General features: G+C 38.8%; 4 protein-coding genes across 4 annotated transcripts in view; 1 reads left to right on the top strand and 3 right to left on the bottom strand.

Annotated features, from left to right (window-relative positions):
• Window positions 1-10486, bottom strand: part of LOC131324267 (protein RDM1) — a 63224-nt gene extending 52738 nt beyond the window's left edge. The window contains exon 1 of the mRNA XM_058356172.1: window positions 10483-10486. The gene's annotated coding sequence lies outside the window, so the exon portion shown is untranslated. The remainder of the gene's footprint in view (window positions 1-10482) is intronic.
• Window positions 5255-13063, top strand: LOC131324009 (probable RNA helicase SDE3). Its single transcript, XM_058355840.1, has 6 exons — window positions 5255-5258; window positions 6238-6295; window positions 7425-8256; window positions 8742-8912; window positions 10547-12010; window positions 12457-13063. Exons 1-6 carry the CDS (start codon window positions 5255-5257, stop codon window positions 12724-12726), a joined length of 2799 nt encoding a protein of 932 aa, XP_058211823.1. The 3' UTR covers window positions 12727-13063.
• A 79-nt stretch (window positions 13064-13142) lies between these two features.
• On the bottom strand, window positions 13143-15371 carry LOC131324010 (non-specific lipid transfer protein GPI-anchored 25). Its single transcript, XM_058355841.1, has 4 exons — window positions 14966-15371; window positions 13754-13786; window positions 13630-13659; window positions 13143-13414 (listed from the first exon to the last, which is right to left on the bottom strand). The coding sequence occupies exons 1-4, from the start codon at window positions 15369-15371 to the stop codon at window positions 13143-13145; spliced, it is 741 nt and encodes a 246-aa protein (XP_058211824.1).
• A 1681-nt stretch (window positions 15372-17052) lies between these two features.
• Window positions 17053-18729, bottom strand: LOC131324271 (non-specific lipid transfer protein GPI-anchored 20). The gene is made up of 4 exons (XM_058356176.1): window positions 18148-18729; window positions 18009-18035; window positions 17619-17678; window positions 17053-17490 (listed from the first exon to the last, which is right to left on the bottom strand). The coding sequence occupies exons 1-4, from the start codon at window positions 18482-18484 to the stop codon at window positions 17261-17263; spliced, it is 654 nt and encodes a 217-aa protein (XP_058212159.1). The 5' UTR covers window positions 18485-18729; the 3' UTR covers window positions 17053-17260.
• Between the last annotated feature and the right edge of the window lie 1740 nt (window positions 18730-20469).

The following is a 20469-nucleotide window of genomic DNA, read 5'->3' on the forward strand; positions in this document are numbered from 1 at the left end:
CAACACAACGAAACCTAAGCTCAACACACGATCACAAGGTGGAGAGGAAGTAGATCTGTAAGGTTATTAATGTATTGGGTGGAGTTTTGTGTGAGAGAGGTAGAGAGATAGAGAGACGGTAAAGGGAGGAGAGGGAGCTGAGAGATGAGGGAGAGAAATAAGGGAGATATTCTCATACACCCACACACCCTTCATATACTAACATACTTATGCAAACTACACAATAACTCCCTCTACTAACAATTCCATTATTTTAGACCTCAATTCACATAATCACAACACTCTCCCACATTTTTCTCAATTTCTAACATTCATATAACCTTTCAATAATTAAAAATTTGTACGGGTCTCTACAAATGGATTCTTCAAGCAGTTCGGTCAATCCCTGTACTGAGGATTCAAAATTTTTTTGTCGTTGTGGACTACGAGCACCATTGAAGACCTCCAAGACAACAAAGAACCAAGGCAGGAAATTTTATGGGTATACGAAGTATAATGTAACAATTATAACGTATAATTTCTGTTATACCTTCCCATTTATTTGTAAACCTGAAACCCTAAAGTTGTGCCTGTTTTTTGAAGACCAAACAAAGCTATGGCTTTTTCATATGGCTTGATAAACTCCTTACTATTCAAGAGGCTAGCAGAAGTCAAAGAATCCAAGATGCATTGGGATTGCATAGAGATGAAGAAAGACAAACAAAGATTGATTATTTAAAGAATGAGATTAAGGACTTGCAAAAGAAGATTAATGATTTAGAATTAAAGAACCAAATGCTGTAGGAGATACTAACTAAGCAGAGGAGTTTGGGGAATTGCAGTTGGAAATTAGTGCTGGTGTTGGCATTTGTAATGTGGATTATGATGTACCTAGCATATGCAGTCAATTGGCTCTAAGTAGGTGATGCAAATTAGGCTTGAACCTGATGTAATTTATGTTATGAATGCAAATGAGGCTGATTATGATGCATATTTTCAGCAGTTAAACTAGATTAAATACATAAAAACAATCCAAAAGAGATCCACCAAACTAGATTAATACATAAACAAGTTCAAAAAGAGTTACACCAGTCAACTACTACATAAACAAGTTCCATATTGTACTACCAATCAAACTAGATTAATACATAAACACTTGGGCCAAAAGAGTTGACTGGTGCAACTACTACATAAACAAGTTCCATCTTGTCCCACAAGATCCAAAAGAGTTGCTTTCTGTCCTGTCAAAAAGGTGAATAACATACTACTTAAAAGACTGCATACTACTTAGAGGACCTAAAAGGTGCATGTCCTTCTAGAGATCCATAGTTGGAGTTGTTGACCTGAGGCATGTTGGATGAGCCTTGGGAGAGGTGAAACTTGTTCATTATTGTAGTAGTATTTGGGGTTATTGAATTTCCAACACCACTTGAGAAATATACTTCTCCATAGGTGGTTGACCTCATTTGCATCTATATAAAATTAAAGTAATCAAGCTCCAATGATGAAAGATAAAAAAGTACTACTTATGATAAAAGTAACAACAATAATGGCATACCTGAGCTGGCGCTGAATTCACCCCTCTTCCAATGCCTCTACTTGAACCCCTTCCAGTGCCTCCTCTGCTTGAACACCTTCCAGAGCCTCTGCCTTAACCCATTCCAGAGCATAGGACTAGATCTCTAGTTGCAATTTCCTTTCCCTTATTATTTGGGCCCACACAACTCTGCTGTTTTTTTTTGCAAACAAAACATGTCTTAATATATGTTATTAAACATAGTACATAAGAAATATGATAAGTACAAGACAGAACATATACCAAGACAGAAGTCATTCCATTAGTAGGCATAGAGGTGGCAATTGTGATGTCTGAGCTTTGAGATTGTGAAATGGGTGTGGTACCATTACCTCTTCCTTTACCCCTACCTCTTCCACTTCTCTTGCCTCTACCTCTTGATTATTGTCCTTTAGTTGTTTATGACCGACCTCTACCAGAAACAATAGGCCTTTTTTTAGGTGCCACTGGAGCACCTTTACAAGTCCTTATGTTATGCCCATATTGCTTGCAGTTACTGCACCTTAGGGATTGATGTGTCTTTCTTACCAAGAGTACATTCTTTGGTTCATCAAGGGCTCTTCTTCTAGCTTTCTTAGGACTACCAGGTGGCCTTCTCAAAGGATGAGCAGTAATGACATCAAGCTCTATGTATACCCATTGGCTGTCATCTGGTATTGGATTGATGATGGACTCATAGGATAACAAAAATGTTTCCTTGTGGTAAAAAAGGTGAACAAATGAGGTAGGGTCCCTCTTGTCTTTCATTATGGTAGCAATTGCATGACTACATGAGACACCAATTAGGTCCCATTTTCTACAAGTGCAGGTTTGGTTACCCAAGTGCGTAACAAATTTCCTCACTCCAACTCTGACCTCATAAATGTAGTTGCCAACATATTCAACATCATAGGTTCTTACATCCACTTTCAAATTATCTATTGTTTTCTCAATTTTAGGACATACTACTCCATTACAGTTGGCAATCTAGCGTCTTTTTTCCTCAAACCTAGTCATGAATTGTCTCATTATCATCTCCATCGTGGTAATTATGGGCTTGTCCCTAGCATCCTTAATATAGTGGTTAAAAGATTCTGAAATGTTGTTTGCTAACATGTCACACTTAGGCCTAAGACTAAACATTGACCTAGTCCATATACTAGGGGGTACATTCATCAGCCATGCATGTGCTTCTTTGTTAATAATTTTGATCTTGTTCATGTTATATTCCCATTCTTGCACAATATATGAACATGCAGCAGCCCAAAGCAAGTCCTTGAGATCCTTACCTTTGTATTTGTCCTTGAAGTTTGCATACATGTGCCTCACACAAAATCTGTGGTCAGCACAAGGCATTAGCTGTTTTAAGCTTTTAACCGATCCCTGAAAGTCAAAATGCAAATGTTAAAATAATCAAATAAGTGCATGCATAAGACTAATAGATGGAAAAATGTGCATAACAGATAATACTTATAAAAAAAATGGGATATGTACACACCTTTTGCCTATCAGAAATAAATGTCCAACTATGCTCCTCTGGCCTTCCAATCACTTGCAGCAAGTTTTCAAGAAACCACACCCAACTGTCTTTCAATTTTGCTTCCACAGCAACAATTGCAATTGGTAACATTTGATCATTAGCATCCCTTCCAACAGCATGCATAAGTTGACCAAGAAATGGGCCTTTCAAGTGACAAGCATCCAAACCTATGATTGGTCTACAACCATTAGCAAATCCCCTTGCCTGTGCTTCATAGACAACAAACATCCTTGGGAAAACAGGTGCTGTGATTAAAAGGGTTTTTTCCACCTTCAACAAAGCTGTAGATCCAGGGTTGGTCCTCCTAATCATCTCACAGTAATCCCACAACTTCCAATAATATTGTCTATGATTGCCCTCAATTTCTTGAACTGTCTTTCTTTTGGCCCTATAAACTTGGCTGCCAGACATCTCCACCATATGATTCCTCTTTGCAACTTTTCCAATTGCATTTAACTTCCAATTTAGTTCATCTCTCAATCGATCAATGTAGGTTCTGGATAACCAAGAAGAATTAGCATGCCTAATGCAGTATTGTCTTGGACACTGGCAAGGGTGGCACTTCAAGCTTTTTATTTGGAAAGAAGTTGTGTCTTAGAAGTAACTAGCATGAATCCTCCATCCATAGTCATTCTTACATTTGTCTGTTACCATATGGACCTCATTCTTCAAAAACTTGAACTCAGTTCCATTTAAGATGGCATGCTGCCTTAGAGCATTTCTAAATACACCAACATTTGCAAATAACATTCCCTTCTTCAGTTGTGGTCTTTCCATGTCCATATCCTCAAAAAACTCAATGAACTCCATTGTTTGGTTACCATTTAGTGATTGCATAGGAGTATTCAAATCATCATTCTCAACCTCATCTACATCAATCACTATGTTATCAATTGTACGCTGCCCAGTCCCAGTCCCACTTCCTCCACTCCCATCTCCTACTTCTAAGTTTCTAATTGCTCTTCTTTTAGACACAAGTGCTGTACAATCAACAATCTCATCTCCATCTGCAAAATACTCAATGTCACTTAGATTGACACTTCTTTCACTACATTCAGATCCATCTTTGTCACTCTCACTGTCCTCTTCCTCTTCATCCCTCACAATACCTAATTCATCAACATCCAAACCTACTCCTATATTCTCCACATAAACAGATATGGTTCCTCTACCCTCATGAATGGCAAACATGTCCACAACATCACTGTCAGTTTTTATGTCCCTTAATCCACCATCGAAATCAGAGTCAGACATCTTATGATATATGTTGTAAAATTCTGGATTACAACCTAACCCTTTAACTAAGTCCAACACCTTAAAGTATGACATGAAGTTTGAGTCCACATTTCGTATGAAGTCAACCTTCCACTTAAATACAACTTAGGTAATCCCACAAAGTAGCCACGTGGTGGACTTCCAATACAAACCCAGAGTTAGCCATCCTATTCATGGAATAACAGGCAAATCAAAACAAAACAAAACAAAACAAAGGAAGGAAGAATACATAAAATATAGGCATTTGGGACCATATGTTTGCTTTTCTTTTTTTTCCCAACAAAATATTATACAAATCCATGCATTTACAATCCCTACAAATTATTGTTAGTGTATTTATAGACATCCATGCATCTATCCATTTGTAAATGCATGTATATATATATGTGCGGGACCACTTTCAAAAGTAAAGCATAGAAAAGGGACAAAACTATTCAAAAAAGAGAGAGAGAAAAAAGACAAAATAAAGAAAGATTCTGCATTAAAAGCAACAATCACCCAAATACAAAATAGTTCTCAAGCATTCAAAGCTTTATCTTTTTCAAAACAATGATTAAAATACTATTCACTGCTTCAGGGGGATAGGAATCATACCTGTAATAAGAGATTCAAACTAATTTATGCAAGATCCTTCAGTTTTTTTCCCAAACTTGGTTCACCATTTTTGGATTAGGTTAAGTGTGGTAGGAGAGGGATTAGGGTGATTGAGGGAGGACAATTTATAGGAGAGCTGCTGAACTTTCCCGCTAGTTGGTGGATTGGGGGGAATTTTCCTGCCAAGTTGGACCCAGTTAGGGATTTAGGGTAGGCCACTTGCTTTGGATCTAGGTTAGAATGGTGTCATTTGCGTTTGGAAATTAAACTGGGTTCAGGCTTTGAGGGAACCTTTTTCAATCAGGGGCAAAATGGGTAATGCTTTCACCGTTACGGAAGCCAGCTGGGATCCCATTTTGAGTAGTTTAAGAGGGTTAAGTGTCAAATTTTATAGTTAGAGGGGGTTAAGTGTACGCGAGTGTTAGTTTGAGGGGGTTATATGTAATTTAGCCTATTCTTTTCCAGTCCATCTAGCATGTGCACGAGAAATTATTCAGTACCGATGGACACCATCACATGAAAGTACTGAATAAACTCATACACTATTTAGCGCAACAATTGCCATTGACTGAGATACAGATTAGTTGTCATTTTTAACAAAACACGTTTTTACAATATATATATATTTTTGATAGGCACATTTTTACAATTTATTATGATCGCACTTATCATACTTTACGGAATTATTTTCCACAATTTATAATAGATTTTACCATAAACATTTTAACAATCAAAGGTTGAAATTAACTCATACTACAATCCAATGATTGAGAACGAGGGGGAGTATCATGCTAAACCGTTGTAGAGCATTATAGCCATGGCTATTTTTCAGGGGGGAATTTTACAAGCCCAGGACGGCAGGACATCGTCTTGTGTGGGCCCATATAGGACAAGGGACCTGAGCCTTTCCTTTTCTTTTTTTTCCCAGTACCACTCCACTCGGTGGTGTACTACTCTCTCTCGTCTTCACTTTTGAATCATTTATACGATTTTTATTGGAGAGAGAGGGAGGGAGAGAGAGAGAGAGAGGGAGGGAGGGAGACTTCTGAATGGTCGCTCGCGAATGTGATTTCAGAAAATCTTTCCCCCACAAAACAGAATACTTCCAACTTCCAAGTAAACAGACAGAGAAACAGCCTCTCCATTTGCGGGAAATTCATAGACGCAGCTTTTTCATTGTCTAATCCAATCATCTTCCAACAGGTATACTTTGCGGTAGCTTTTGCCTCTTGATTTTCTCTCTCCGTTTCTCCTTTTCCTTCTTAAAATTTCTCCCATTCGAGCTCAAAATCAGAGGTGGGTTTCTCTCGATTTTCATCACCAGAGGCAACATCTACCCCTTATTATACTAGGTTTGTATATCACATTCTCTCTCTCTCTCTCTCTCTCTCTCTCTCTCTCTCCATATATACACATATAGCGTAATGAATGTTGCGTATTCTTGCATTTCTTGTAATTTTGCGTATACTTGACTGAGCTTTTCTCGGCATTCTTCTTTTTCTTAAACTGTAATTTGGAAGTAAAGCATTGTATTTCTCCTCATTTTTCAATCTGTGAATGTAAAACCCAAGTTAATGTTGGATCTCATCTTTCCGCCTCGGGGTTTTCCTTTCCTTTTTAATACCTTATTTATGCCTGTGTTACAGCCCCAAAGGTTCAGATCACGAGTGGGTTTCTCTCGATTTTCGTCATCAGAATCAACATTCGCCTAGGGTTTAATCTACATTTCTTCATTTCTCGTGCATTGGTATCTGTAATCTGCTCAACTGTTGTGGGCTTTTTCGGATATGTAAATTGGATTTAATATTTTTCTCCTCCCTTTTTAACCTCTGGATTCTTGACTTGCCACCACCCCGCACCTTTATTGAATGAGAATGGATAAGAGGCTGGTGGGATTGACATGAGGGGGCAGGGATTTCAATGTGTTTAGGAATATAGGATTTTCGGTAAAACAAATGTTAATTTTTATCCTATCTTTGTCCCTTTGGGTGCTTGTTTCTGTGGCTCTTTATATGATATGACTACAAAGGTTAATGGGAGGTCCCAATTGTGTATTGGGTTCACTACCTATGTCTAGTCTTTGTATCAGGTTAGGTATTTTTGTTATTTTCTCTGACTGAAAACCCGGTCACTCTCCCACTGATTGAAGGGAGAAGAGAGATCAATTTCTTTTTGATTCTCTAAATCATCCAATCCTAACAGGCTGTTAGCACTCGAAGATGGAGTTTGTTTATTGCTTACTATGCATATTATAGCTTCGTGCAATTGTTTTGTGTTTGCTTTGCATGTTCGGTGGTAGGCTTTTGGTAATGTTGTCATCATTGATCTTGTTGCTACTTGCTACTAGGTGATAGTACAACCTAATTTCGTATGACAATGTAGTTCAAGTTGGTGTTTGTTGTGGGTGAGGTTTGAAATATTCACTCACTTGGTATGGCAATATGGGCTTTTAATATTTTTTGTGCTGATTGCAACTCACAGATTCCGGGACTTAGATTATAACAAGTTGGTGATTGGTACGATGAATGGGAAGTGGGATGAAGAATACTCACATATCCAAAAAGACAAAGGGGAAATTGGTTTCATCGATTATGAAGATAATGCATCTGTGTGTACATACAACCCAGAAGAAGAGGGTCCAGTAGTTATATCCGTTCCATTCCCTCTTCAAAATGGAAATCCTCGATCTATATTGGTGGGAGAAACTTCTAGTGATCCAATCACCATTAAGAACACCACTGGCAATCCGGTGGAACTATGGAAAGTTGACATTTATGATTCAAACCCCAAGGAATCATTCACTGTTTCTCTCATGGAACCTCCATCGACTAATACGGATTTGGAGGAAGATAGTGGATTTGTGGAGTCCTTTTGCTTGGAAGATAGGGTTTTGCAGCCTGGCCAAACTTTAACTGTTTGGTTATCTTGCAAGCCTAAAGGAATTGGGTTGCACCAAACGGCGGTGCACTTTGACTTAGAGGATGCGCGGATTGAACGTGTTGTTCTCCTTTTTGTGGAAGATAAGATCTCCAAATCCTTGGCATCAAACATGCCCTATTGGAGAGATAGGAGAAAGAAACCGTTGGTTAAAAATGTATCCGCAGCGAATGCATTTGTTCCTGGTGAGCGCCCCTCTACGAGGCGTTTGAACAGTGGTTCCAAATTTTCTCTTGCGGAATATCCAATCCCACAGCCGGTAAGAGAATCGGTGGAGAATAAGATGGTTCCGGATGGTATCACAGGTGGTGTAACAAGGAAGAATTATTGCATTTACTTAACTACTCTGATGAATTTGGAAGAAATACAAGTGGAGGTAATATTCTATAACTCGAGGAAATATTCATACTGAGGCTGCACTGGAATGCATGCAGAATGTAATGGTCGTTCTCTTGGAATGCTCATTCCGACGTTTGGTTAACTAATAAATGTTTTATTGTACAACAGAAATGGAATGATCATTCCCTACGTTTGGTTAACTAATAAATGTTTTATTGTACAACAGAAATGGAATGATCATTCACCAATTCAGATTAAAGACCATTCCATTGGGAGTCACAGGTTTGACTTCACAATTCATTTGTAAAGTCATTCCAGTAAAGCAAACATCGCATTCACCAATTGAGATTAAAGACCATTCCTTTGGGAGTCCAAGGTTTGACTTCACAATTCATTTGTAAAGTCATTCCAGTAAATCAAACATCACCTAAAGATGAGAAAATGTTATTGTCTCAGTAGGCAGTTATCACTAAAATGAGTCTCATACTTGAAGGAGGTTGACCTACTTCTTCATTGATTCAGGAAAATATGGGGGGCTACGACATGGAACGCATTTGTTTAAGGAAGAAGGGGAAATTTTTGACCCTTGAGGTACCAGGCTTAGCTGAGAGAAGGCCTTCACTTGTTAAGGGAGATTACATCTTTGCTAAACTTTCCACTGAAGATGCAAATTACGCAACTCGTACCTATCAGGTCAGGTTTCATACTTGTGCAGGACTTAGACCTTGTCATTTAGGTTTGCTAATTTCTGCTATCATTTTGTATAGTCTGAAGCAGGAGCTATCATTTTTAATGCAATTTATTGTATTTCATAGTTAGACTAAGTTGAAAAGTATTACTTTGTAAACCACTACATACATATCGGAATGTTGTACCTTTAGCCCTAATTTGGAAATATGAAACCAAGGCTGGTTTAGCTTGGTAATTCTACCCCTTCCGATGTTCTACCTTTTTAACCTTTTGTTATGCACTTATGCTAGCTACCTGTGCTGATGTGAAGAAAACATTTTAAAAGAAAATATTTGGTTTTCTAAAGAGATATATACATGGTCATATCATTAAATCAAAAAACTAAAAGATCTGTGTTGCCAACATGTGTCCTTACTCCTTAGCTAGGTATTTAATTGGATATGCTTAAGATGCGGGTCAAGAATGACACAATGCATATCATACACAAGACATACATTTTACAAAATATCTCCATTTGATAACCTTTTCATTTACTTTTTCCCTTTTCAGCCTTGTCTCTCTAAATTTTTTTTTTTTTTTGATCACCTACTACATAGGAATCTATTATAAGCTATTTTTTCTAGAAGCTTTGAAAATGTTGACAAGAAACAATATTGGATAGTAACTTATTCGAAAACATATACGGAACTTGACTTGGTATGTGGAACTCAACTTACAGGATTCTATTGTAAGCTACTGAGCTTCACTTCCATTACTCATACTTACATACTACAATCTCCATGCAAACTTACAATGAGGAACTCGATGTACGACCAGCTCGGGGATTGTATAAAAAGTATAGATACACTTTTCTTAGAATTTTGTGATTTTATTTTCACCTCGTTTCACCCACTGGTATGCATGTTGATGCGGTGCGCATAGAGGAGGAGTACCACCTAAAGCAATCCAAGCATTCCAAGGCCTACTAGTCGGTATTTTCATAAATAACTGACTGAGACCTTCGGATTTGGGCCCACTTGGATTCGATCCGGAACGGCCCAACGGTCAAGACACATCGCCTTTGGCCATGTACCGTGTGTTTTTTAGCCTTTTTCGGCTGTTTAGGGCTCCGAAGGGCCAAATTTTTCGTTTTCGGAAATAATCTATTTGCTTATAACTTTTGATAGGAAAGTCCAATAACATTCGTTATTGTTGGAGAAGTTTTATTTTTTCTTATATTTCAGAATATGTAATAATTTCGGAACTTTCCAAAATTGGTGTTTTTTCCTTTTCCTAGTAGGGTTAGGGTTTGCATCGTATTTAAGGGGTTGTAAGCCTTAGAGCTGGACGTTTTTGATTATTATTGATTAATAAAGAGTCTAGAAAGAGTTTCTCTATATCTATCCCGTTTGTGATTGTCCTTGTTGCACATTTGTTCTTCGTTTCATCGTTCTGCCCTGCATCACATGTTGTCACCTACGAATTGATTGTGATACAGAACTATAGAAATGAATATGGTCCAACATATGATTTCATCTATGATGCTTTTTCCGCCTCACCCGTTGTCTTACCTATATATTTTTGGTTTATCTACCTGTTTAGCGTTTGAATATATAACTGCTTTTCTGAGAAGTTACTATTGGATGATCTTTGCACAGGGTTATATCCACCGTGTTGAGGCTGAAGAAGTATATTTGAAGTTTGATCATGATGAAGAATTCCACTCTCTTCATAATTCTTGCAACCTCTATAATGTGCAGTTCACGTATAATCGGCTAATCATGAGGAAACTATATCAGGCCATTGAAGCAGCTGAACGTCTAGATAAAGAGCTTCTCTTCCCATCTGAGTCAACTAGAAAGAGGCAGATTAGATGCACTCGACTGTCACCTCTCTCTTTGATTCTTAACAAGGAGCAGAAGCGCTCGATTGAGATGATTCTTGGGTGCAAAGGGGGCCCGCCTTATGTGATCTACGGCCCCCCTGGTACGGGAAAGACTGTTACACTAGTAGAAACAATACTTCAGCTCTATGCAAATCGGAAGGATGCACGACTTCTTGTATGTGCTCCTTCTAATAGTGCGGCAGACCATTTACTGGAGAAACTAGTTTCTGAAAAGAAGGTTTCATTTAGAAAGAATGATATACTCAGACTCAATGCCATTACTCGACCATTGGAAGAGTATCAGTCTGACGCTGACCTTCAGTTTTGTTTCTTAGAAAACTCGAGCTTCAGCTGTCCTCCGCTCAATAAGCTAATGCACTGCAGAATCATCATATCGACCTATATGAGTGCGTCTCTACTTTACGCGGAAGGAATCAGGCGGAATCACTTCTCTCATATTTTCTTAGATGAGGCTGGCCAGGCTTCAGAGCCGGAAACTCTGATTCCTCTGTCCCACCTTTGCCGAAGGGAGACAGTGGTAGTTCTCGCGGGTGATCCAATGCAACTAGGTCCAGTGATTCACTCTAGATGTGCTGAAAGCTATGGGTTGGGAAAATCATACCTTGCTAGGCTGTTTGAGTGTGAGTTTTACAACATGGGAAATGAGAATTATGTCACGAAGCTGGTTCGGAATTACAGGTGTCACCCAGAGATTCTTCATCTCCCTTCGGAATTGTTTTATAATGGGGAACTAATCGCATCCAAAGAAGATACTGGTGAGTCTGTGGCTTGGGTTGACCTTCTTCCTAACAGGGATTTTCCTGTTCTTTTTGTTGGCATCCAAGGCCGTGACGAGCGGGAAGGAAGTAATCCGTCGTGGTTTAACAGATACGAAATAAGTATGGTCGTTGAGTATATTAAGAAACTAACAGAAGAAAAGAAGTTGAATGGGGAGGATATTGGTGTCATAGCACCTTATCGGCAACAAGTCCTTAAGTTGAAAAACACCCTCGACAGTTTGGGTTTCTCTGGCATCAAGGTTGGTAGTGTAGAGCAATTCCAAGGACAAGAAAGGGAGGTTATCATCATATCTACTGTTCGATCAACGGTCAAACACAATGAGTTTGACAAAATTCACTGCTTGGGATTTTTGAGCAATCCCAAAAGGTTCAATGTTGCCATTACCCGCGCCAGGTCCTTGCTGATTGTCATTGGGAACCCTCACATCATTGGCAAGGTAATTTTCAATTCACATCATTATGATTTGAGGGACCTATACATGATCTTGGGTCCTGCGATGGGATATCACGGTAAGTGTTAAAAGTTAGGTATGGATACAGGACACCTCCTGACACTTATTTTTATTGAATGCTGTACAATATTGTATGGATTGTAGTACGTCGTAGACTTGAAATCAATTGACACTGAGGATGAATTTGGGATTTTTATTTCCCATTGATGTCATTTCCAGCCAATATGGGCTTGTTTTTCTTCATATGTTATAAAATCAGAGAAAGCCAGGTGTCTAAATTGGGTATGGGTGTTGGACCCCTAACTTAGAGCTTAAGCGTTGAGAACTCGATATGGGGACTTACATACGTGTAGAAGGGTGTTGGTAAACATATGCTGAGACCAAGTATTTAGTAGTTTATGGTGCTGATATTGAGTTGCTGCTTGTGGCAGGATCCACACTGGAATTTGCTCTTATGGCGTTGTGTGGACAATGGCTCCCATCAGGGTTGTCCTCTCCCTGAAAAGCAAAATTCTCTCCAGGATTATCCCACAGAAGAGAGTTATTCAGGGTATGAAGACGAGTACCCCCAGCTCACCGAGGAGTTCAAAGAGTGCAATTTGGGAAACGAAGAGGAGTACCCTCTGGTCCCTGATGAAGTAGAACCGGATGTGGCGAAACCTTGTTTTGATGAATCCGAGTGGTCAGATGGTTGGAAGTAAAATTTTTAAGATCTTTTTCATATGAGACACAAAAGGATGAAGAAGAACATATCTTCTTCTACCTCTTGTTTTGTGAAAGCAATTGCTCTGGAGTGCAAGTTTGTCAGTTTGAGAAAAGAACTTGATGATGTTTTCTTTTGCTTCTGGGAGCCATAGTGATAAAGTTTTAAGTTGTGGAAGATATTTATCTATGCTTTCTCCATTAGGGTCTGCATACACGTTTTTTTGTTTAACCAGAGGAACACAAGCACGCTTAGAAAGTACATAACGGGGAAGAAGGAATGGTTTCTGTATCCCAACTATTATTTCTCTATTGAACTGTTGATACTCAGAAAAAGACAGTTGTGCACATATATTTGCTGCTAGTCTAAAAAAGAGCGTTTCATTGAAGTTCCATCTTCATAAGGAGATTTCTTTCACAAAGACGAAAGTACAAATGTGCATGTACGTATATTGTGATGATCAGCAATGGGTAGTGTGGCAGCAAATGTTAAGATGGGAACCAGAAAAACAATTGTTCCAAGAGGAGACCAGCAGCCGTGGTTGTTTAGCTGTTTTGATGCAGATGAAAGTGCGGGCATTGTGGTTGAAGGGCTTGGTGTTGCATCTGAAACACCATCAGAATCTGGCATGCCATCAGAATCTGGCATTAAGCTGCTCTTCACAGGAGGTGAAGAACTATCAGGACCTGCAACACAGTAGCAAAGAATGTCTTGTCTAATTAGACTATCATGCCTACGCAGCCGATGAAGCTCAATACGGCTTTTGAACTGCGGTTACCATTCCCATCACCATTTCGTTTGAGCTAGTCGAGCACAAATAATTGACAAACTAGTGTTTACTTGGATGCTTATCAAACTAGTTGTGATCTAATTGTAAAGGAAGACAAAAGATCAAGGGTACCAGAATCATGCGTCCTTGGATTCTCTGGACCTGGTCAATAAATGAAAACTTATAAATATTTACACGAGTACAAAGATTAGAAACAAGAGATTTTACGCAGAATAAAAAGGATTTTTGCAATTACCTATGGCGTGCAGAGGAGGCAGTGTCGACAACCCTGGTGAAACAAAGTGGAAAATAAACCAACTCATTAAACTTTCATGTAAATGCAAGCATTCTATTGGTATGTTAAAGTTTTATTTCCAGCTTGATAACCGTATATGGAGAGAAAAAAATTCGTGCTGAACATGAAAATATGAAAATTGCAAGAAATTGACAAACCAAGTAACACGTATCATTTCACATTTTAATCTAAAATGAGAAAAACTAGGTTTCAATGAGCGATTAGGCTTTTCAAATGATTGCGAAAGGAAATAGGCAGTTCGTTAGTCTCATATTCGATACTAAGGACTAAACTCAACATACAAAAATTCTTGAATTCGGATTCCTTATTTGGTTCATTGCAACATTCAGAAGTCCTAAATTAGCCAGAATCATTGATCATGCGAAATTCCTAAATCAGTTTGTATATACACAAGTAACACAACTATGAGACAAAAACGACTGGAGTGAACCGGCCGATACATGCACATGCAATTTTTCATGATTTCATCTCACCGATATATCAGGCCTAAGTCCTAACAGTATTGAAAGTTACGACTGATATTTAAAATGTTGAATTTACGAAGATCCACGAAATAAAATTAATGATTCAAATTGCTAGCGGTTGAGTGGCCACATTAGCTGGCTCGATATTTATTTTTCTAGAACGATTTCAGCAGTGCAAATCAATCGGAAATGACATCCAAATGACACCAAAATTCAGGAAACTAGTTGGGCTAAGATTAATCGAGGTGCGCGTAAGCTGACCCGAACATCTGAGTTATCAAAAGTAACTGTCTCGTCATGAACAAGTAACGTTAACGATTGCGGTGTAACGGCATCTGGAGTATCAAACCGTAGGTAACAGAAATCGGCCGATACTAATGCAATTTTTCATCTCAATGATATATGAGGTGAGGATAAAAGAAAAAGAAAGAAAGATATATCAAGTTTAACAGTATTAGAAGGCTAAAAACCCGTTACATATAAATATTTAAGATGCTAAAATACGAAGATCTACGAAATAAAATTTAATAATTTACATTGCTAGCGGTTGAGTAGCTACTAATATCTGGCTCTATATTTATTTTTCTAAAACGATTTCAGCAGCCCAAATCAACCGGAAATGAAATCCAAATGACACGAAATTCAGGAAAACTAAAATCAACCAAGCTAATTCATTCTACGATCGAACCTGAACAGAGAGACTGGAGAGACCCGTTGGCGTTGGATCCGGCGTTGGCGAGAGGACAGAGAGAGGAGAGGGAGAACAGTCTCGTCGAGTTGAGAGGGAAGCCGAAGAACATGTTCCGGCGCACGAGGTAGCAGAGGCAGCTGGCGGCGCTGGCGTTGAAGGCCGAGGAGAAGACGGTGCAGCAGTCGGAGGAAGGGGAGGAGGAGATGTTGTTCGGGGAAGAGGCCACGAAGGGGAGGCACGGGGAGAAGGCGACGAGCTCCGCGGAGCAGCTGGTGGGTCCGGCGGCGGTAGGGGGCTGAGAGGGAGAGGGGGAGGGGGAGGCGGAGGCGGTTAGGGTGGAGGTGAGGAGGAGGAGGAGTGAGAGGAGAGAGAGAGGGAGGTGGAGTGGAGAGGTGGAGGCCATGGTTTGGGAGAGAGAGAGCGAGATGGTTATTTCCGTTACGGAGACGAGTATATATACATATGCATGCGCAACGAAGTGGCGGGAAAGAGCATCTGTTCTTTGCAAAATAGGCTCGAGTTTGGTTTTATTTACGAGAATGGCCAGATTCGGGTAACTTCTTCTCTCCCGCTTTTGGGTTGATCGTGTATTAATAATTACTCCTATTAAATAAATGATCAGTTAATACTTTGTCTTAAAATAAATGAGTTTCTATTAAGGCCTGTTTTGGCTAAATAAATCTCAAGGATTATTATTTGTCTTTATTCATTTTTTTCGCATTTATTAAAGTTGCATTAATATTTTGTGGATTATTAGTTCAACTCGATGGGAGGAATTTAAAACGTAAAAAAAATAAAATTTTTTAATTTTAATTTTTTTTGAATAAAGCTAAAATTAATCCAAAACGGACTGATTTTTGAATTATTTTTGTATTTATTTAAAAATATTTAAATTTAAATATTTTTTATGTTCTAGATTTCTCTTATCAAGAAGAACAAATAATTCACAAAAAATTTGACGAAAAACTAATAAATGTAAAAAAAAATATTAAATAAAGACCAAAAAGAATCCTCCCGGAGTATTTAGCCAAACAAGTTAGTGTGCCTACACTGCCAGAACTACATATGAGGGTGGGGGTGTCCGGACACTTTTAACTATTACCCCTAGGTATATGTATATTTATTTCACTAATGTAGTGTAACATTTTATTTTATTGGTACCCTGCAAAGGCCCAAATCCCATATCTGCACTAGTATAGTATAGTAAGATTCTTGATTAAACTTCCAATTTTTGGCACTCCCTTTTTGAAACTCTTGGTTCCATCACTGTGTGTCTAACTTGTTTTCTTCAAGAAATTTTTATGATTTTCTGTGCATATTCATCTTAAAACAAATGAGTTATTCAGTGTGTCAATCTTCTTTTCACAAGATAAATACATTAGAAAATTATATTAAGAGCGTACCAATCAACTGGAGTTTCGCATAAAAAATCATTTTGAGAGGATCCGAACAAGTATCAACTTGAGGTATCGCATGATTGAATTTCTCAACGAGCTGTACAAAATATACTACCCCGATCGTTAATATGGGGGCTCAAATGCACCAAAAGGCCAAACTGGAAAGGGTAGACTTGATAATTTAGAGTTCTAAGAAACGAATAAGAGATTCCGGTTGGTTTTCTCCAAAAATCTAATGTTGTTTTTAGTAGTAGTTGAGATTGTTTTCTACGTTAACCTACCGGTCACAAATGATATTTTTAGAACATGATTTTTCAATACCAGATTCGTATTTTTGAGAATAGTTGCTTAATGGATTCCGATGCTTAAAATATGGGTTCACATGGTTTTTTTTTTCCCAAACTGATAGAAAAAATCATTTATATCATACATATGAAGTACAAACTACAAAGTATAGACCCGAGACATTACATCAATTGTGTGACTTAAGTCACAATTCGCTGCAATCCAAAAATATCGGATTCTCAAATTGCTTCTTTTTTAGTTGGTTGTGTGTATATTCCCAATCGGTGCAGACATCGTCGGTGGCCATAGACGGGTCCATCTCTTGGCATTGGAAGTGGTTGTTGACTTTGGTGTGCGGTGATTTACTAGCTACACAAGTAAAGATTTTGAGCTGGAATTGGATTTTGAACAAAACAAAGGAATCAAGTATATTTCACAAGGACAACAATACTATTACAGAAGCTTATTCAAACAAAATCAATGATCAACATCTCTCATTTCTCTAAACAAGCCCAAACAATCTGCACACCCCACAAAAGAATACATCCCCAAAAGCCAAATAAGAAAATACATAACTACGGAAAATGAGAGGAACAAATGAGTGGGCAATCTAGTAGTAGTAGCACTTTAGAACAAAAGCTCCGAACAGAGTGAAAAGCAGAGACGGTGAAACAGCGGCAGGAGGATGCGCGGCCGAGGTGGTCACAACCGGCCGGCTCCCTGAGTTTGCGGTTGGAGCTTGGGATGACACGGTGTTGGTAGACGGCGGAGTGAGCTCGGGGGTTGTCTCGGCTTCCGGTGCCAAACCAGGTGACTCTGATGTTGGGAGGGTAGTAGAAGCTGCTAGGACAAAATTAAACAATTGGTACAGAGAAATTTCACAATGTTTTGAGATAAGAAAAATATTACTCCCTAGTACTTTCCGGAGGAAAAATGCACTGTTTAATTTTGCAGAGAGCGGATGTTACCTTGAGGAGAGAGAGGAGCAGGAGCTTCAGGAGAGAGAGACGGGCTAAAAGCAACAGGGCCTGTCAAGGCAAAATAGGTTTAGTTTTTGCGAGTAGCAGGACTAGAAGAGTCTTTGCACTCTTCGAAACTCTCTCAATGTATTGTTTTTTCTATTGTACCGTTTTCATCTTTATGGTTAATGAAGCTTTCTTCACCGTTCGAAAAATCGAGGGAGGTCAAGATAATATCAGAACACCTATAAGAGAACCTTGTAGTTTTTTTTTTTTTTCTCTTTTTTTGCCGATAAAAAAAAAAATTCTTCAAGTTTTTAGAAATCTTAAGGAATGATAATGCGGGCCCCAACCCTTAATTACAAATCACATGATATAAAAAGTGAATACATATAGTACCTGGAGCTGAAGCAGGTGCACCAGCGGCTGCAGTTGGAAAAACTCAAAAGGTTATTCCACAATGATCAACCTAATTTCGTTAATTAGAAAAAAGGAATTAAAACAGAAAAAGCAGGCAAAAGATTTGCGAATTATTCACCTTTGCACTGGAGAGGCACACCGGCCATGTTACAAGCGCGTGGTAGCGAAATGGCCAGGGTCCGGTTAATGGGTACTTGGAATGGGCTTCCGTTCACGATTTGGCACATACATTCGGTGCCATTGCTCGAGATGGACTGGAGGGCACTGCAACAGGCGGGAGTTGGTGGCGCACCGGCAGCGCTGCTGTTAGTAACGAAGGCCATGCAAGGAGTGAAACTCATAATCATGGAAGGAGAGCATGGGGAGTTAATCTGGGCATAAGTTGGCATAACCAAAGCCACTGAAGCAATTGCCAGAAGCTGAAATAACTGGAGAAAATGCGCGGATGCCGCCATTTTTCCGTGTGGAGTTTCGAGGTGATGGGATTTTCTTTTAAAAAGAAAACTGGAGAGAAATGTTTGAGGGATTTGATAGTTTGGTGTTTTGAAAGAGAAGAGAATGGAGGAATTTATAGAGGGGGAGTTTTGGAGTGAGGGGGGAATTGGAAGGATGAACACCTGGGCTTGGGATTGGTTAAGGGGGTCAACAACCTTAACCAACTTTGTGAATAATACGGAGTTTAGGTGAGTTTGGCTTGTTGGCAGACACAAAATGGTGCACTTTTTGACTCTTGTTTCTATCTCATCAGTTGGCCCTTGTTGCCACCTAGCTTTATTTTTTTCTTTTTCATAACCGGATTTTTAGACCGGCTTGTGTGCATCTCGATTAATAATGGGATTCTGAAGTTAACGACAGACAAAGCCTCTACTGGCCTCAAGATTTGGAATGTTTGGCTTCGTGGGATTCGAACATGCAACCTCGTAGAAGAAAAAACACTTATTGTTTTCTCGTGCCCATTTGACCAAATTCCTTGGGATTTCTGCCACTTGGCTTTGGTCACTCGAGGATTAAAATAAATAAGTGCATGTGACATCCAGCTCACTTTGTGAAATGAATAGCAAGTCTAATGGCGCGCTGCGACCTCTTGAGGGAACTCAAAACGATTTCGTACTAGGTGCACGCTAAGAGTATCGTTTATAGTATTAGAATACGAGGAGACCGGACGCAATCGGTACGTTGAGGAGCTTTTTTGTGAAGTGATTAGTCTAATGGTGCAACCTCGTTACAAATTTAAAAGACATCTCCTACTTAGTTACATTACAGTCCGAGAAAGGTAATACTGTAATAGTATGCCGATCAATTTTTCTATGAAATGATTAGCAAATCTAACGGTGCAACTTCTTTGACTACTAGAAAGACATCATATTCGGTGCACAAGACTTTCTTGTTTTACAACAACTGATACGTTTCGGTTTTTCCATTATTTTTGTTTTGGGTAAACTATAGTTAACCCCCTCTAACTAAGCCTTGCGTGCACTTTGCCCTTTCTAACTTTTTTTTTTGCACTCAACGCTCTTTAACTAACTGAAATTCAAACGGTCATAACTTCTTCGTCCGAAATCGAAAACATGCAAATTATATATCAATTTCGAGGTCTTGAAGTCAGCTTTCTAATGACACCAAAATTACATCATGATTCAAAGCACACAGAAAGTTATGATCAAAAGAGTAAGGGCTGGTAGACAGAAAGACCATTTTGATCATAACTTTCTGTGTGCTTTGAATCGTGATATGATTTTGGTGTCATTAGAAAGCTGACTTCAAGACCTCGAAATCGATATACAATTTGCACGTTTTCAATTTCAGACAAAGAAGTTATGACCGTTTGAAGTTATGACCGTTCGAATTTCAGTTAGTTAGAGGGGGTTGAGTATCAAAACAAAAAATTAGAGGGGGCAAAGTGCACATGAAGCTTAGTTAGAGGGGGTTAACTGTAGTTTACCCTTTTGTTTGTTTTTGTTTGAGGTGTTGATTCTCGTGATTTGATCAATTAACGCAACTAAAATACTCTTGAACTCTTCATTATTCCGCAAGATGATTGAGTCCATGATGTAACAATTGAGTGCTGAGACATTCCTTTCTGGCAAGTCAAAAACAACTTCCAATCACTTCAAAAACAATTGAAACACAGTGGCCAAGAACTTACTTAAATTGAAGTTAGGTTATCTACCTTTTTAAAAAAATGATATCTATGCCTCTCTAGATCTCTCTCTCTCTCTCTCTCTCTCTCTCTCTCTCTCTCTCTCTCTCTCTCTCTCTCTCTCTCTCTCAGAATCCATTTAAGAAACATCACCGCACACAACTCACAAGTACACCAATATTTTACTTTTCATTAGCAATAAGCAGGTTTTTTAAAAAAAAGAAAGAAAGAAAGATCTGATCAACATAATTCATCTTCTACTATTTCTACCAGTCCTAATTCATCTTACCTCACATGACC

The sequence above is a fragment of the Rhododendron vialii genome, chromosome 4a (genome assembly GCF_030253575.1).
Source record: "Rhododendron vialii isolate Sample 1 chromosome 4a, ASM3025357v1".
Lineage (NCBI taxonomy): Eukaryota > Viridiplantae > Streptophyta > Magnoliopsida > Ericales > Ericaceae > Rhododendron > Rhododendron vialii.

Bases quoted from the DNA above. Each gene is read 5' to 3' on its own strand.
- LOC131324010 (XM_058355841.1), bottom strand. From the start codon at position 15,371: ATGGCCTCCACCTCTCCACTCCACCTCCCTCTCTCTCTCCTCTCACTC. The intron at 13,787-14,965 runs GTTCGATCGTAG...TTGTTTCACCAG, and splicing joins TCTCCAGTCTCTCTGTTCAG to GGTTGTCGACACTGCCTCCT. The intron at 13,415-13,629 runs GTACCCTTGATC...ACTGTGTTGCAG, and splicing joins TCCAAGGACGCATGATTCTG to GTCCTGATAGTTCTTCACCT.
- LOC131324271 (XM_058356176.1), bottom strand. From the start codon at position 18,484: ATGGCGGCATCCGCGCATTTTCTCCAGTTATTTCAGCTTCTGGCAATT. The intron at 18,036-18,147 runs GTGAATAATTCG...TTCCAACTGCAG, and splicing joins TGTGCCTCTCCAGTGCAAAG to CCGCTGGTGCACCTGCTTCA. The intron at 17,679-18,008 runs GTACTATATGTA...TTGCCTTGACAG, and splicing joins TGCACCTGCTTCAGCTCCAG to GCCCTGTTGCTTTTAGCCCG.
- LOC131324009 (XM_058355840.1), top strand. The intron at 8,257-8,741 runs GTAATATTCTAT...TCATTGATTCAG, and splicing joins TGGAAGAAATACAAGTGGAG to GAAAATATGGGGGGCTACGA. The intron at 12,011-12,456 runs GTAATTTTCAAT...TGCTTGTGGCAG, and splicing joins ACCCTCACATCATTGGCAAG to GATCCACACTGGAATTTGCT.